At 47.3% G+C, this 18,379-nt stretch overlaps 1 protein-coding gene across 1 annotated transcript; it reads left to right on the forward strand.

Annotated features, from left to right (window-relative positions):
* Window positions 1–207: 207 nt before the first annotated feature.
* DCLK3 (doublecortin like kinase 3) lies at window positions 208–16,844 on the forward strand. The gene is made up of 4 exons (XM_067755857.1): window positions 208–2,016; window positions 12,054–12,186; window positions 13,449–13,616; window positions 16,248–16,844. The coding sequence occupies exons 1-4, from the start codon at window positions 325–327 to the stop codon at window positions 16,439–16,441; spliced, it is 2,187 nt and encodes a 728-aa protein (XP_067611958.1). The 5' UTR covers window positions 208–324; the 3' UTR covers window positions 16,442–16,844.
* Window positions 16,845–18,379: the final 1,535 nt, after the last annotated feature.

Consider the following 18,379-nt stretch of genomic DNA (forward strand, 5'->3'; position numbering starts at 1 on the left):
GCTCAGCGGCCATGGCTCACGAGCCCAGCCACTCCGTGACATGTGGGATCTTCCCGGACCGGGGCACGAGCCCGTGTCCCCTGTATCAGCAGGCGGACTCTCAACCACTGCGCCACCAGGGAAGACCCCAGAAAGCTGTTTGAACCCCTTGGACTAATACTGTTTTGTTCTTTTTCCCCTGCAGGACATCGAGGTCTCTGTGAACATTCTCTAAAATGTTTAAGCTCGAAAATCACGGAGCGGAAGCTGCAGGGCACGTGGCTGCCTGCTGGCCCAGGGAGCCTGGAGAAACCATTCCTGGGGCCTCGAGGCTCCTTGGTGCCCATGTTCAGCCCCCAGGGTAGCCTTCACCCTGTCCACGCTGACAGCAGCCTGCTGAAGCCCAGGGTCGTGACCGTGGTCAAGCTGGGTGGGCAACCCCTCCGCAAGATCACGCTGCTCCTCAATAGACGGTCGGTCCAGACCTTCGAGCAGCTCTTGGCCGACGTCTCAGAGGCCCTGGGCTTTCCCAGATGGAAGAGTGACCGTGTGAGGAAGCTGTTCAACCTCAAGGGCAGGGAAATCAGGAGTGTGTCCGATTTCTTCAGGGAAGGGGATGCTTTCATAGCCGTGGGCAAAGAGCCACTGACGCTGAAGAACATCCAGGTGGCTATAGAGGAACTGTACCCCAGCAAAGCCCGGGCCCTGACCTTGACCCAGCACAGCCGGGTCCCCTCTCCAAGGCTGAGAAGCAGGCTTTATAGCAAGGCTCTGAAAGGGGGTCACCACTGTGGGGAGACCGAGACCACCAAGAGCTGCGGTGAGGCTGCCAGGTCCCAGGCTGCCATCAGACATCAGGGGAGGACCCCCGTGGAGGACAGGGTGAGGGGGAAGTGGGAGCCTGAACCCAGCAGCAAGGTGCCCAGGGATGCCACCCTGGAGAGGCATGCTAGCGGAGAGAAGCACCTGGGGGTGGAGATTGAAAAGACGTCGGGGGAAATAATCAGATGTGAGAAGTGTAAGCGGGAAAGAGAGCTCCAGCAGAGCCTGCAGAGGGAACGGCTCTCTCTGGGCACCAGCGAGCTGGACCTGGGCAGGTGCCCCAGCTATGACGTAGAGAGGCTGGTGAGGGCCAGGAGCTGCAGGAGGTCCCCTGAGGAGAAGCCCCAGGGTGGGGAGGAAGGTTGGAAGGAGGGCACCCGGAGCAGTCCCAGGCACCCGCCTCAGGAGCCGAGGAGACCCAGCAAAAGCACTGACAAGAAAGAGGACCAAGACCCAGGAGACCAGGAAGGTCATGGCCCAGCAGCAGCCAAGGCCAAGAGGGACGTTGTCGGGGAAGCCCAGCCCATAAGAGAGGAGGAGAAAGACAGCAGGACCGTAGGCAGGAGCAAGCAGGGAGGCTGGCTGCGGAGGGAGCATCCTGCCGACCTCGACACAGAGAAGCTCCCCAGGACCAGAGGGGATGCGCAGGAGACGGAAAAGGAGAAAAAGCCTGGTGCGTCTGGAGGGAGGAGGATGGTTTCCCGAGATAAGCCGCCGGCCAGGGTAGAAAAGGAGCCCAAGACGAGGCCGGAGGAAAGCAAGGCGGAGCGGCCGGGCGGCAGGAGGCGGCGGCCCGCGGGCATCCTGGCGGCAGATGTGCGCAAGCAGTACGAGCCGGGCCGCGTGATCGGGGACGGGAACTTCGCGGTGGTGAAGGAGTGCAGGCACCGCGGCACCCAGCAGGCCTACGCCATGAAGATCATAGACAAGTCCAAGCTCAAGGGGAAGGAGGACATGGTCGACAGCGAGATCCTGATCATCCAGAGCCTCTCTCACCCCAACATCGTGAAACTGCATCAAGTGTATGAAACGGACGCGGAGATCTACCTGATCATGGAGTACGTGCAGGGAGGGGACCTTTTCGATGCCATCATAGAAAGTGTGAAGTTCCCGGAGCGCGACGCTGCGCTCATGCTCATGGACTTGTGCAAGGCGCTCGTGCATATGCACGACAAGAGCATCGTCCACCGGGACCTCAAGCCGGAAAACCTGCTGGTAAGCCCCGCCCTGGCTGCGGTGGAAGAGGGAGGTTATAAAACGTGGGATACCGGAAGTCCGAACGGGCTCCTGCTCTGGTACCTTTGTGCGCTAGAGCATTTACCTTTATGGTCTTTTTTTTTTTTTTTTTAACATACTCGTTTCAGTATTTAAAACTTTGGTTGTAGTTCATAAATTGCAGAGATAAATGGGTTTTGATTAAATTATTGAGGAAGAAGCCTTCCAATTTAAACAAAATGGAAACTGTTTCCTCGTGCCTGGGAGAAAAATATTTTCACCTTGACAGTGATCAGGTGGACTTCATTTCTTGGGCATTTGCACATCCTCTGACCTAGGTGCTAGGGGTGTCTGCTGGTAGCAGCTCTCCCTGCAGGCTTTGAGCCCACCCTCCCACCAAAAGTCCCCCTGGCCCTTTTGCAGAAGAGGTCTTGCCGCAGGAATTCAAAAGGCTCAGTACTGGGAATTCCCAGTCGGTCCAGTGGTTAGGACTGCAAGCTTCCACTGCAGGGGGCCTGGGTTCGATCCCTGGCCGGGGAACTAAGATCCCGAAAGCCTCTAGCATCAGTCCTTTCATCTCTCTGGGCCTTTGTTTCCTCACTTATAAAAGAGAAATAGTAATAGTACCTGTCTTAGAAGGTTGAGGGAGGATTGAGCACGGGAGCTGGCCTGGCACACACAGCTCAGCTGTTCTGTTTTTGGATGTAAACAATCTCCCAAAGCACCAACATCAAATAAGGACACTCTAGGACCCTGATGGATCCAGACAAAAGCAAGACCTCTTCATCATCATGTCCAAATCCAGATAAGAACAAGATTGTCCAGACCACAAATGGGGCTACATTTTCCCTTTTGGGTGACTATGATTCACTGCCCCACCTTCCTCCCACCTTCTAGATAAGAATTACCAAGATGCCCAATCATAGAATTACCCTCACTTCCTGACGGTATCCAGTTCAGAGCAAAATCCTGCTTTCATGAACCCTCTCCCAAGTCACCTAACACGATCCACCTCTTACAAGTTCATTGAACACCCTCTCACTTAGATGCCTGGATCCCCAAGGTGTTGGGGATCTCCCTTGTTGCAATGAGTCAGTCAACCCAGTGTGTTCCTGAATTTCAAGTGTGTTCCTGGTGGGCTTCGTTAGGACAGTGCACTTCACGTGTTCCCTCTCTGGCCCCTTTGTCCCACTTTCTTCTTTGTAGCCCTAGTCACCACCTGATATGTTCCATATTTATTCTTCTATTTTCTTTTTCCTCCTCCTGGGAAGTTCTATGACCCCAGGAACATTGTTTTATTCAGACTGTACCTTGAAAACGACATCAGTTCTGTCACATAGTGGAGATTCAATAAATATCAGTTGGATGAAAGAATGAATACAGACCCCAGCATGCTGCCTGGCAAATGGCAAGCATTCCATCAGTGGCAGCTACTCTCATTATTACTATGTTAGGAATGAGTCTGATATTAAGGTGGACATCATGAGGAAGAATCCAAAGCCAGATTGCTGCACATGAAGCCGTAGTAAATGGAGACAATGATCTTCGTGAGCCAGTTTTTTTTTTTTTTTTTTTTTTTGAGCGGGGGGGTGCGGTGGAGGGGAAAGGAGTTAACCTGTTTCCTTTCATTTCATGGCTGTAGAGCCAGCCTGGAAACATCATCCGTACATTCATCTGCCTGTAAGCTGCTCCCACAAGCAGAATGATTTCTGAGTGAGTCGAGCTAATTATCTGGTGAAGTGAGGTCTACATTGACCCCTAAATCAAGCAGCCTTGTTTTGGTCCAGATTCATAGAATTGCAGATCATTGACTGGTTGCCTGAATGGTCTGAATGACCAGGGAATAAATCTCCCTTTGAAGAATTTCATTTTTGTTTTTTGGGGTTTTTGGCCGCACTGCACAGCTTGCAGGATCTCAGTTCCCCGACCGGGGATTGAACCCAGGCCCATGGCCGTGAAAGTGCCGAGTCCTAAGCACTGGACCACCAGGGAATTCCCTAAGAATTCCATTTTTAAATCATATTTTAAAACAATTTTTAAAAATTTATTTATTTTATTTTTGGCTGTGTTGGGTCTTTGTTGCTGCACATAGGCTTTTCTCTAGTTGTGGCAAGCGGGGGCTACTCTTCACTGCGGTGCACAGGCTTCTCATTGTGGTGGCTTCTCTTGCTGTGGAGCACGAGCTCTAGGCGCTCAGGCTTCAGTAGTTGTGGCACTCGGGCCCAGTGGTTGTAGCTCACGGGCTCTAGAGTGCAGGCTCGGTAGTTGTGGAGCACGGGCTTAGTTGCTCCATGGCATGTGGGATCTTCTCGGACCAGGGCTCGAACCCTTATCCCCTGCGTTGGCAGGCAGATTCTTAGCCACTGTGCCACCAGGGAAGCCCAAGAATTCCATTTTTGCATGAGCTAAGTGTCCTCATCCTTTTTTCACTTGCTTTTTGTTTCTGTCTTTTGGGTCTGAGCCCAAGTTTTCCCCATGTGTGATGTGCCGGACCCTGTTTACAATGGCACCTTGGAATCATGACAGAGCAGTGTTCTTTACAGATCCTCTGATGTTTTCACCAAATTGTGTAAGCAGGAGGAATTCTGACTAGAGGCCTGGGTGGGTCCCATGAACAGAACATTTTGGGCCTGTGCTTAATAAAGCATCAGAACAGTGATACATGTTCTCGAGGATGTGGAGTGAGATCCTTTACCCTATAGGATCGTTTTCTTTTGGGGACAGTCATCTGAGCTTGCATTTTATCCACAAGGTCCTGGAACCAATCTGTCGAGCTGGCCCATCTCTTGGGCAATAGAGACTCTCACTTGTGTTAAGGGACTGACTTGTCAGCAGTTTTTAAAATGGAGAAAGTCAGCACTTGCAGGTGGCATGTAGAGATTTGCTTCAGGAAATAAAAAATTGCAAGGAATACATTTAGTGTGGACAAGCTAGCTGCCTCTGAGAAGTCATTTGGCAACACCTTCATGGATTTAAATGTCAGTTCATATGTGTTTTAGTGCCCTTAAAGGCAGTGAAGTGTGTGTATGTGTGTGTTTGTGTCCTGAGAGAGAGCAAAAACTGCAGCGGAGCTATAATTTTTCAGTCTAATACATGAGTTGTTTATTGGTGTTAATTGTAATTGATATTTCGACCCTTTTTTCTGATTTTAAAGAAATCACTTTTTTATTGTATCATTTATTTTACTTTTTTTTTACATTTTTTTACCTTGTTTTTACATTTTTTTTACATTTTTTTCCACTTTTTTATTGTATCATTTTTTTTACATCTTTATTGGAGTTTAATTGCTTTACAATGTTGTGTTAGTTTCTGCTTTATAACAAAGTGAATCAGCTATATGTATACATATATCCCCCTATTCCCTCCCTCTTGCGTCTCCCTCCCACCCTCCCTATCCCACCCCTCTAGGTGGTCACAAAGCACCAAGCAAGAAAGCCTACTTTTTGTTTTTTTTAAATAAAAACTTTCTTTCGTGGTGGCAAGTCTCCTTCAGAAGCTGCAAAAAGCTACAGATCTGAGCCATCTTTGGTGGCATAGGGTAACATCTTTTCTGTCTTGTGGATAATCTGTCAGCTGGTGTTTTTCAGACTGAGTGGGCCTGTCACATTTCTAAATCGTGTCTGTCCTTTTTCCAGATGAGTAAAGTTGAATATATTGTTATGTCAGACTTTAAATGCTACCTAACATAAGTTCTTTGTGGTTTTTCAGACAAAGATCTGGGGAGTGTTGGATTTGACAATAGACTCCTTGTCTGAGTTTAGAAAGGTGTCATCTCTAAACCTGTTGTTAGGATAATTATGTTGCAAACTCGGCTGGTCTTCTGAGAGTTAATATTAGTAAATATCACCATGGTGACTACTGTCCATCAATTAATGTTCTTTAGTTGACTTTAATTTAGTGTTCCGCTCTTGTGCTGACTTCTGTATTATCAAAGTAATTGTTTCTTCCTTTAATGGATGGCCACTGTCTGTATCAATACTTTGCTAAACGTAGGAGACTGATGATGTTAGAACTAACTTTTGATTACATGGCTGAGTGTGGCTGCTTTTAGAGACTTCCAGAATGTGCTAGGAGCTCTTAATGGATCTAGCAAGCTTACCATGTTGTTTTCTCCAGCAGAAATATTTATATCTGATAATTGGGCCCTAGATTAAAATTTTAGGCCTGTATTACTGAGCTTATCTATTTCTAGTGATCACATTTCCTGATACGATGCTAGTGCTCCTCTTCCCTTAGGGCTATTTAGACTCCTGAAACCTTACAAAGAAAATTTTCATTATGAGAATTTCCAGCTTGAAGAAATATCAGGGTTAATTGCTTCTTCTGCCAGCATGTGCTCCCTTGGAGAGGTTGGAATGTGCTGTGTGGTGTTGACTGGGCCCTAAGCAAACAGGAGCCAGAGAGGTGATGATGTGTAGACACCAAAGGCATGTCACAGGCCAGTAATGTGACAGGTCCTGGGAAAACTTTGTCCCCACTGATTTTTTCAGTCATTCTTTGTATTACGCTATCTTTTGCTGTTGAAATGTGAATTGATTTTAGGCATTGGCATTTCCATGTGAATTGGTTTCTAAGATCATTTCCGTCCTCATGGCCAGTTGGAAATGGAAACTTGGAGGGAGAAGGCCAGAGGAAGTATGAAGGATCAAGTAAGAAGATGACAAAGATAAATAAGCTCTACCCCTTTTCTTAGGGGGAGCCAGCCGCTTGCTGTTTGGTCTGTACTCTGCTTCCATCTGCTGTTCAGAGATGATCATTGAAAGATCACATTTAAATTGATGTGCCCTTGAAGGAGAGGAGGCTGTTAATGGCTCAGAAAAGGAAAGATTCCTTTTGAAGCTTTGAGACTGTCCAGATGTGATCTGGCTGCTTATGTAAATGTAGATTGTCTGGATTCAAAGCAGGGTACTTTTGTGTGGCTAGAAAAAGGGATGATGGATGCAGATGGACCAAGAGTCATTAAAGTACCATGTAAATTAATCTCTAACACCCTTTCAGTTAGAGGGCAATTGAAAACGAGCCCCAGAAGGAATGTGACCCAGAGCAGTGAATTTAGATAAACCTGTAGCTAGAGAAACGGAGATGTGGGGTGAGGACAAGGTCAGATGAGTGCACTGGGGCTGTGGCGTCGAAGTGGGTCATTTAGTGGGGTCTTTGCCTTGATGGCCACCCAGTGCCTAGTCAGCTGAGGGTACCGAGGCTCACTGATTTGTTCAAATCATACGTGGTATATGGTGTTCATTTTTGGGCATTCTTTGTTAAAAGAGGCGTCAATTAAATAGGGATTATCTAGAACTTTACAGTGCACAAGAATCGCCCTGGGGTCTCATAGGATGCAGTTCTGTTCAGTGGATCCTGGGTAGCCTGAGGTCTCCATCAAGCTCACAAGTGATGCTTGTGCTGCTGGTTCAAGAGCTGTACTTAGCGTAGGGAGGAGCGAGAAGGGGATGATGGGTCAGGAGACCTGATCCTATAAGGATAAGCTTGAGGATTCTCGGATGTGAACTTAGAGAAGCAGCATTGGTACCACCTGGGAGCCTGTTAGAGAAACCAGAAGCACCCTGGGGGGAATCCTGGTACTTGTTGCCCATCTTTGGAAGTGGTGTGTCCTTCCCAGAGGGCAGATTTAGAAAAAAGGGGTGGAGGTGGAATTCTGGATCAACGTGGGGTGAACCTCCTCACAAGTTAATCTGACTGTGATCTGGATGGTCTGCCATGTGAAGCTATGGGATCTTTTCCATCTTGAGATTTCAACCAGAGGTGAATGATAGTCTGGTGGGAAGATGTTGTAGACAAGTTTCCTGTTTGGGTGGAGACTTTGATGGTTTCACAAGTTCCACACAATGTAAATTGGTGCAGCCACTATGGAGAACCGTATGGAGGTTCCTTAAAAAACTAAAAATAGAACTACCATATGATCCAGCAATCCCACTCCTGGGTGTAGATCCAGAAAAGATGAATTCTCTAATTTGAAAAGATACGTGCACCCCAAAGTTCATAGCAGCACTATTTACAGTAGCCAAGAAGCAACCCAAATGGCCATTGACAGATGAATGGATAAAGATGATGTGGTACATATATATAATGGAATATTACTCAGCCATAAAAAAGGCTGAAATAATGCCATTTGCAGCAACATGGACGGACCTAGAGATGATCATGCTAAGTGAAGAAATTCAGACAGAGAAAGACAAATATCATATGATATCACTTACATGCAGAATCGAAAATACGATACAAATGGACTTATTTATAAAACAGTAACAGACTCACAGACTTAGAAAACAAACTTATGGTTACCGAAGGGGAAAGGGTGGGGGGAGGGATAAATTAGGAGTTTGGGATTAACAGATACACACTACTATATATAAAATAGACAACCAACAAGGTCCTACACAGGGAACTATATGCAATATCTTGCAATGAACTATAATGGAAAAGAATATGAGAAAGAATATATATATATATATATATATATATACAACTGAATCACTTTGCTGTACACCAGAATCTAACACAACATTGTCAATCAACTATACTTAAATTAAAAAAAAAAAAGTTGCACAAATACCAGAAGGAAGAGTTATTCCAGGAGGATGTCAGTCATTTGAATTCAAGGATTAAGATAAGAACTGTTTCGAAGCCAAGAATGTGAGGTGCCTGTTGGAAAACAAAAAAACCAAAAAAACCAAAAAGAAAATTCACACTGTCAGTGTGTGACCCTAAATGTAGTTAAGCTGCTCATGTAGGCGAAGTAAATAAGTCTCAAGTCACACTGACAGCTCTGAAAAATGTTACATAAAACCCGGGACTTCCCTGGTGGTACAGTGGTTAGGACTCCACACTCCCAATGCAGGGGGCCCGGGTTCGATCCCTGCTTGGGGAGCTCGATCCCACATGCAGGCCGCAACTAAGAGTTCACATGCCACAACTAAGGAGCCCACCTGCTGCAACTATGGAGCACACATGATGCAACTAAGGAGACCGCCTGTTGCAACTAAGATCTGGCGCAACCAAATACATAAAATAAATTAAAAGATAAAATAAATTTTTAAAAATGTTACATAACTCCTGACAGCAGAGGCTGGAGACAGAAGAATTAAAAACACAGAACATTCTCACTTTCTGGAAGGAACAAATGACTCTGTGGATCCTAACCACCCTCGGGTTCTGCTATGGGTCTCATCATCCTGAGACTCAAAGAGAAAAGCTATGGAGACAAGAAGCAGTGTAATATTATTCTAGGAAGGCCATAAAATAATTTTTAAAAACAGATTTGGTATTTGAAAATGTATCCTGGGCTTTCCTGGTGGCGCAGTGGTTGAGAGTCCGCCTGCCGATGCAGGGGACACGGGTTCGTGCCCCGGTCTGGGAAGATCCCACGTGCCGCGGAGGGGCTGGGCCCATGAGCCATGGCCGCTGAGCCTGCGCGTCCGGAGCCTGTGCTCCGCAACGGGAGAGGCCACAACAGTGAGAGGCCCGCGTACCGCAAAAAAAAAAAAAAGAAAATGTATCCATCAGCATCTGGACATTTAACATAATACATTTTCAAAATAAATATCATGAAAAACTTCAAAATAGCTAAAAGGCCAAGTCTCCATCATGTTTCATCTGCTCCTGACTCAGTGGACTCGGGTTTTGGAATCAGGGGTTGGGGGGATGGGGGGTTTGAGGAAGGAAATGCTCGTCATTTTGCATAGGGATTCATAGTTTATTTTGGTGTATTCAATCAGCCAAATGCTTTTAATGCTGATCATTTGGTTGGGAATATTTACAAATATTTGTGAGGGACAGATTTTTTCAGCAGTCACCCAGCAAATGGGACTCATGGAGATGGTCCATCTGGAAACTTAAGGCAGCACACATTTTTTTTTGTCCTTGCCTTCCAAAGTAGATTTTCTAGTGTAAATTATTCTAATAATTACCTCTCCAGTCTCCTTTAGGGCTCTGTCTGTCTCGATACACAGACCAAAGCAGAAGTGTGTTTTAGTTTTACGCCTATGATTTCCATTAGGTTAGGTTAATTATGAAGATATTGATTAGATTGCCCAGCAGTGACTTGGGCTCAGTAGTTAAGACACATTCTGCTTACAGAGATGTAAACTCTCTGGCAGCAACCAAAGCAGGTTTGGAGCACTTACCCTTGGCTGAGGAGATTGGGGAGTGGCTGCCCACCCTGCATTTTCGGGTGTGGGTCTGATGCAGCACAGGGAGAACCAGAGCCCTGTCTAATGCCCTCCAGCCCCCCAAGTGCTGGTCGGTGCATTGGGAACCTTGGCCCCCGTTCCAGTGAGGATGCAAGGGCGTGCACCTGCAGACAGGTTGATAATTTCTCCTGTAGCCCTGGTGGCTCCATTGAGTCACACTTGGATGAGATCACCCAGGCTAATCCCAGTGAGTTTCCCATAGCGCTGAAATTAGCCACTCAGCTCACTTTGGCCTGAGCCATCAGCTTCTACCATGAGATGCGGGCCCGGTAAAGCAGGGGAGGAGGATGGAGCCTTGACAGCAGAGGATGGACCAGGGCCATGCCTGGGAAGGAGGCCCTCGGTTTGGATGAGGAGATCCTGAAAGGGGAGGAGGAAGATAGCAAGGCTGACTTTCTGTATCAATACTTCCTATTTTGCGTGAAGTCAGTCCTGCTCTGCAGAGGTGAACTATTGTGGAGGGTAAAATTATGATATTAATTAGTTTAATCTTGAAACCCAGACAGCCCAGCAGATGCTCTGGAGGTCTTGGCCACACAGCAGAAATGCTCCCAGGGACACGGCCATCTCTCTCCCAAGAGGGATCACTCCTGGGCCCAGCACAGCCTGAGGGATTTACTGCAAAAGCCCTTTTTGTAACAACATGGTAAAACTCAGGGTCGAGAATGGCTGGCTCTGCCCCCTGATGGTGGAGGTTTGCCTCTGGTCCACCTGCTTCCAATTCTTTGGGGGCCTTTGGATGAGACCTCCTCAGCCTCCTGAAACAGAAATAACCCTTTGCTGGAAGATTCGGCATCATACACCAGTTACAAGCACAGACTCTAAAGCCCAAGTGTCAGGGTTCAAACTCCAGGTCACCATTTACTATGTAACTGTGCCTCCATTTCCTTATCTGTAAAACGGGAATGTGCATGGCCTTACAGGACTGCAATGACGATTAAATGAATTAATATTTTGTAAGATGTTATAAACAGCGCCTGGCATCAAAGAAGCACGACAGGGCTTCCCTGGTGGCGCAGTGGTTGAGAGTCCGCCTGCCGATGCAGGGGACGCGGGTTCGTGCCCAGGTCCAGGAAGATCCCACATGCCGCCGAGTGGCTGGGCCCGTGAGCCATGGCAGCTGAGCCTGCGCGTCCGGAGCCTGTGCTCCGCAATGGGAAAGGCCACAACAGTGAGAGGCCCGCGTACCACAAAAAAAAAAAAAAAAAAAAAAAGATGAAGAAGCACGACAGAAGTGTTTGCTAGGTAAACCATATAATTTTAGCCTCCACTGCTTATTTGTCTACTTTTTCATTACAATTCCCACTTCTTTTTCCTTTCTTTTTTTCCTCTGCTCCGACTTTACATTATCCACAGGCATTTTCTAATTCTCATTAAAGCTAGTCTGTGCTCAAAAATATCATTGATCCTTGTTCTAACTCAGTGCTGCCCAGTGGATTCTTCTCTACTGATGGAAATGTTGTAGATTTGCACGATCCAATATAATAGCCCTTAGCCATGGATGGTTATTGAACAGTTGAAATGTGGCTAGTGGATCTGAGAAACTGAATTTCTAATTTTATTAGATTTTAATTTAATTAATTTAAAATAAATAGCCATCTGTGGCAATATGGTGCTACCATATTGGACAGCAGAGAAAATCTAACTCATTGGTTCTTTAGTGAGCACGTGTCACTGAGATCAAGTTGGATTTGTCAGTGTTGGGTCAATCTATAAGCTCCTGTGTTTTATTGTTTGCTTATCCTGAACTTGCATGGTTGTTGTCCTGTTAGTTTTCCTTCTTTGTTCTCATCACAATTTTGGTGGTTTGGGGATTTTGATTTCTTACAGGTTCAGCGAAATGAGGACAAATCTACCACCTTGAAACTGGCTGATTTTGGTCTTGCAAAGCATGTGGTGAGACCTATATTTACTGTGTGTGGGACTCCGACTTATGTAGCTCCTGAAATTCTTTCTGAGAAAGGTAAGGGTTACACATTGCTCTGGGGGACTCCAGCTCACTTACTAACCAAGGTTTAACTTTTAATATTTAAATTTTACATTTTTCAACATGGAGCAGTGGAAAGTCTCAGAGAGTTGGCACTAAGCTTGTACTTGGATGTTAATGGAAATATTTGAAATAGGTGTTCTTGACCAAAGCATGAGCACTTTTTCCTCACCAGGGCTGCCCTTATTACAGAGAAGGGATTGTGGTATATGTGCATGTGTGTGTGTGTGTGTGTGTGTGTGCGCGTGCGCACGCACACGCACGCATGCACGTGTGTTGGCAGGACGGTGAGATGGAAGAAGGTGGAGAATTGGGTGGGGAACGCAAGCAAGCAAGGTCATTTGGCCACTCACCCAAGGTTACCTCTAATGGAGACAATTGGAACGGTTCTTATGGTAATTGGCTTAAAAATTCCTTTACCAACCTTGCATTTAAAGGAAAAGGAGGTCCCATTTCAAACTCAATGAATAACATTTATTACAGGCTTGTATATTGTATGAGGGTCCAGTGGGCTATTTTAGTGACACACTCTGTAAAGGATATACAAGGAAATCATTATTATTATTATTATATGCCTCCAAGTATGTGAATGCCTATTTAGCCATCCTGGCACTCCAGGAGAAATCAGTTTAGCCACCCTATGATGGCTAAAGATGGGAAGGCTCTGGATGGGTTGTGGGTCTGGGAGTAGGGAGGAGGGAGAGATTTTGTCCCAGCAGCAGAAGCATCAGGGAAGCCAACATGCAGAGACTAGACTATGCATGGAGGTTGGGTGGTAGAGACATTGAGAAGACCAGCCTCAGTGGAGCAGAGGGAATTGCAGTTGGATGGGTAGGTTGAGTCTGGATTCCCCACAAGTGAGTTTGGACTCGGTGTGGCCAGCATAGTAGCTGTGGTAACATGGTGACAGTGGGACAAGAGAGTACTGAGCGACTATAGACATTTTAATGGAGGCATTACTGAGCTGCATAAGAGAGGAATGAAAGCAAATAGTCTACGTGAACTCTGGGAAGTCAGGATGGTAGGGCTCGCACCAACTAACACAGGGTGTCGGAAAGGTAAGCTCTTTTGGGAGATGGGGATGGGGTGAGTTAGACTTTGAACACACTGACTCTGTAGCGATATTTAGGTGGATACACAGAGTTGTCTGGTTGGCTGAACGTGTGCTTTTGAGACCCCTCGATACAGAGATGGCAGCCAAAGTGGTGAGATAATGTGTCTCTGCCTCTACTGCACAGGTTATGGGCTGGAGGTGGACATGTGGGCCGCAGGCGTTATCCTCTACATCCTCCTGTGCGGCTTCCCCCCATTCCGCAGCCCAGAGAGGGACCAGGATGAGCTCTTTAACATCATCCAGCTGGGCCACTTCGAGTTCCTGGCTCCTTACTGGGACAACATCTCTGACGGTGAGACCTGGGGCTTCCCGGGCAGGAGGGAAGGGGATGGAGAGATGGAGCCCCTCCAGGGATCAGGTCAGATGTGTAAAACGCCACCCAGAGAACCCACTACGATACCTGGGCTGTCAGCATCTTGTGCTTCATCCTTTATTTCCTGCTAGATTGGTGTAGATTTCCATAGCATTCCGAACACGACTTGCTTTGAGATATAACGAAAGATTCTCACCACCAGTTGTAGTCACCAAATACTTTTCCTGAAGCCAATTAAAGAACCTCGGAACTGAAAAATATCAGAAAGGTGTAATCCTCATTTGGAAAGATCAAAGCCATCTCATAGGGAATTCCCTGGCAGTCCAGTGGTTAGGACTCGGTGCTCTCTTGCCGAGGGCCCAGGTTCAATCCCCGGTTGGGGAACTAAGATCCCACAGGCGTGCAGTGCAGCCAAAAAAAAAAAAAAAAAAAAAAAAAAATGCCATCTGCCATCTCATATACAGAAGTATTTGGGAATTGGACAGACTGGAGATGCTTATTTCACCTGTGAATACTCAGGCTCCTATGGGGGCATACTTGGGGCACAGGGGCTCTGGAAGGTTGAGGGAGAAGGTCTCAGGTACTTTTTAGTGGAGCAGAAGCATGTGTGGTCCTCCTCCTTTTTGGCCCTTTCAAGTGGAATTTTCCCCCTTGTTTCTACTGATTTGTATGTACTACCCACTGCCCTTGTAAAATTGAGAACTAGATCACTGGGGGTTTTGAGTCTTTAGCTGAAAAAGTAGAATAGGAGTGATAACTTTTCCCCAATTTCCCCTAAACACATCATCTAAGATAAGTTATTCATCTGCCCTTGTCCTCAGCTCTGCCTCCTCATCTGGGGCTCGGGCTTGCGGGAAGGGAAGAGCTTCATTTTTTTCCACTTAACTAAGGTGGGCAGAGGGTAGCTTGCTGCCTGTAGGGTAAGGGTCTTGAGCTGATCAAGGCAGTGGCAATTTAGGAATTGAAGGACTAAAAGTCATTTTAGAAAGTTCTATGCAACACTGTTCTTAGATTTGGTTATGGTGGCCCCTGCCCTGAGTCCCATGCCTTAGAGGGCCTGCTCTGGTTACATGTCTCCCCAGAAGTGAGGAGACTCTGGGGACAAGAGGCTGTGCCCCCCGCCAGAGCCCAGGCTCCCCCTTCTAGACCGCTTAACCGGGACCCCAGAATCTCCTGCACAAATGGCCAAAGCCCACTTCCAAGGCTTGTGAGACCTCTTTTCCCAGCCCCTCCCCACAGTGCCCTAGGCTGCCAAGGAGCAGCTGTTTGGGGGGCGTAGGGGGAGCACAGACATATTGGTGGGGTGTCCAACTGTCCACACACAGGCATGTGAGACTGAGAATTCCGTTTAAACCTGGGCTTCTACCCCCTGAGTCCTCCGAGGACCTTGAAGGAGTGATGCTGGGATGAATGGGGAAGGGGTACATTGTGGGCGGAATCTGCCCAGTTTGAACGGGGTGGGGTAGGAGAAATCCTGTGGTCTCCATGCTCAAGCGGTGGCTGGACAGTGGCCATAGAAGCGGGGCAATTGGTGGGTGAACAGCTGACCTTGAACAAGAGGCATCCCCCAATAAAGGTAAATAAACATGGGTATCTTTTTCCCCATGCATTCTTTTTTTAAAAATATATATATACATTCATGCCTTTATTACATCAGGTATTTTTTTTTTTGGCCGTGTTGCACAGCTTGCAAGGACCTTGGTTCCCCAACCAGGAATTGAACCCGTGCCCCGCTGCAGTGGAAACGCAGAGTCCTAACCACTGGGCCGCCAGGGAATTCCCTCCCGTGTATTCTTGAGTAATTGGTTAAGAGGCTCAGGGAGCCGGCCTGGGAGAGCCAGCGAGCCAGGGAGAAATCTCTTCTCCTCCCCGTCTGCCACCTGACCCACCAGCTGTCACCACATCTCTCTAGAATCAGTCATGGTCTTGAGCTAAAAATGAAATTCATTTTGAATTTGCATTATTTACTACTTAGATCTCTTTGCCCATGTTTTTCAGTTTTGTCAATCTGGAGGTATATTTATCGATTTAGGAAGGAAGATTGGACATATTTTATTTAACAACTTGATAGTTTGATTTACAAATTTTAAAATATGTAGATGTATACTATGTGGCCTCCATGTGTCCTCTTGGGCTGGGCGGCGCCATGGGTGTTAGTTGCAGGCCTGACCTCATGACTCTATGTCTAACGTGGTAGCTCTTAGCTGCATGTGGCTATTTGAATGTAACTGTAAATTAATTAAAAGGAAATGCAATAAGAATTCAGTTCAGGGAATTCCCTGGTGGTCCAGTGGATAGGACTCTGTGCTCTCACTTCCCAGGGCCCGGGGTTCAATCCGTGGTCAGGGGGCTAAGATCCCGCAAGACGCTCGGTGCGGCCAAAAAAAAAAAAAAAAAGTTCAGTTCATCAGTCGCACCAGCCATATTTCAAATGCTCAGTAGTCCCAAGAGGGTAGCGCAGATATGGAAAGTTTCCACCGTGGCAGAAAGTTCTCTGATCCAGCCATGGTGCTAACAGGAAAGTTTGTGTCCTTATTTCCTGTATGGGGAAGGGAAACTTCAAACCACCTGCATGCATCTCATTTTCCCGTCTTTCTGTCATTCCAACAGCTGCCAAAGATCTGGTGAGCCGGTTGCTGGTGGTAGACCCCAAAAAGCGCTACACGGCCCACCAGGTCCTTCAGCATCCCTGGATTGAAACTGCTGGAAAGACCAGAAGGGCAAAGCTACAAAAGGAGGGGCCCCCCAGCAGCGAGAACCACTTCCGGAGCCAGCACTCGAGGGCGGCAGAGCAGGCGTCATAGTCACGGCCTCAGCATTCGCTCAGCCCTCGGTTCTGCTCGGGGACAGAGAAGAGGATAGATGTCAAGGAGAAAAACAGTGAAAAAGCCTTCCTCCCATAATTGGAGAATCAGGGGAAGGAGAGAAGACAGTATATTTTAAAGCTTATTTAACAAAATAAACTTGAGTCAATGTTAAATGTTGTAACATATTTTTAGATTTGAAGCCTTTAATACATTTTTTGGGGGGTGAGGGGGAGACTTGTTCTCAGTGAAGAATTTTTGGTAATAATGATGTGTTTTGCTTCCTCCTCGTAATCAAGTTCATAGTATACTACATGAGTGGTGCTTACCAGGGTCTAAACTCCCCCTGTGAGATTAATAAGCTGAATCGTGGTCCTTCTGTGTTAATAAAATGTGCTCTGGATGACTGAAGTAACTGTATTCTGATTACTTCTTAACGCTGGTGATGAGAGCCAGGGAGTTATAGTTCAGACATGCCTCCCGAAACCACTGTGACTACGTATAAATGTGCTGATGGACCCTTGATGAACTGGCCAGGTCTGTTTAGGATGTGCTGGTCTCGGTCTCTAGCATTTTAGCCTTACTGAAAATCAGATTTAGTGCAGCCTGAAATGGAAAGAAGAAATCATTGGGAATTCCCTGGTGGTCCAGTGGTTAAGATGCCGTGCTTCCACTGCTGGGGGCACGGGTTCGCCTTCTGGTCGGGGAACTAGTATCCTGCATGCTGCGCAGCATGGCCAAAAAAAAAGAAATCATTGATTTATTCCCGCCCCTTCAGGACCCATTTAGACTGCGTTTCAGCCAATGATCCCTGAGTCTGAGTCCCGACTACGTGAAGTTAGGCACTCAGGTGTGACTGTGTTTACATTTTCAGATCACGAGGGAGCCATCTAGTGCATTACTATGTCAGAAACGCAGTCGATATGTTACGCCTAGGCTGGAAGGAGCTCAGAATGTTCAGGCATGTTCCTATCTGCAGGGCAGACTGTGGAGGGCATAGGACATGTTGGTTATTTCACTCCGGACTTCGGTACCAACAGATGACCCTGGGAGTATGTATGAGCTGATAGCAAAACATCATCCTGATATTTCCCAGCTTGACTTTTCTAGGTTATATGTAACCTGGTCAATAGGACACAGAATCAGCCCCAAAGTGCAGGTTTCTCACCCCCCCCATCCCTTCCCTCACAGTGTAGGTGTCATCTCAGTGGAGGAAGTGCATCCAACAGGAAACAGGAACAGCGAGAGTTTAGTATAAGGAATTGCTGGAACAGGTGTTGGAAAATGCAGAAAGCACACAGGAAGTAATTCAGAGATGGTGACTCCTAGATGAGGAGCCAAGGGAAGAGACTTGGGCGATTCGAATGTAGAAGCTTGGAGGAGAAACCCTTGCAGCACATTCTGACTGTGCCACCCAGATGCCCCCTCAAGGCTGAAGGGAATGAGCTGCAGGGTGATGCTGGCTGATAGCCCTCAGCAATCACCAGGGACAGGAACAGCCCTTAGCTGGCAGGAGTCACCTCACCCAGGATCACATGCCCCTCCTGGGAAGTGGCTGCATCCAATGATGGGTCTATACAGGGCTCGGCCAGACAACCCTGAAGGGCCACCCAGCTTCACAGCTCCCCGTGGGGGTTGGCTGAGCCCTTTGCCCAGTCCTGCTGCTTTCCCTTCTCTTCCAGGCGTGATGGCCCTGAGATCACTCCCTAATGAAACTTCTGCATGCTGATCTCCATCTCAGAGTTGGCTTCGCAGAGAACAGAGCCTGGGACACCCCCTAGGAACTTAGAACGACTGCAAAGAGGTACCAGCTGGTGCTTTGATCTCAGGGGTCCGAGAAGGGGCCCCATGGAGCTGGGACCCAGACACCTGAGGAGGGGGTGCTGTCCACAGGCAGTACAGTAGGACTCATTCTGGAAATGTGGAAGGAGGCTGGAA

Source organism: Pseudorca crassidens, chromosome 10, assembly GCF_039906515.1.
Source record: "Pseudorca crassidens isolate mPseCra1 chromosome 10, mPseCra1.hap1, whole genome shotgun sequence".
Classification (NCBI taxonomy): domain Eukaryota; kingdom Metazoa; phylum Chordata; class Mammalia; order Artiodactyla; family Delphinidae; genus Pseudorca; species Pseudorca crassidens.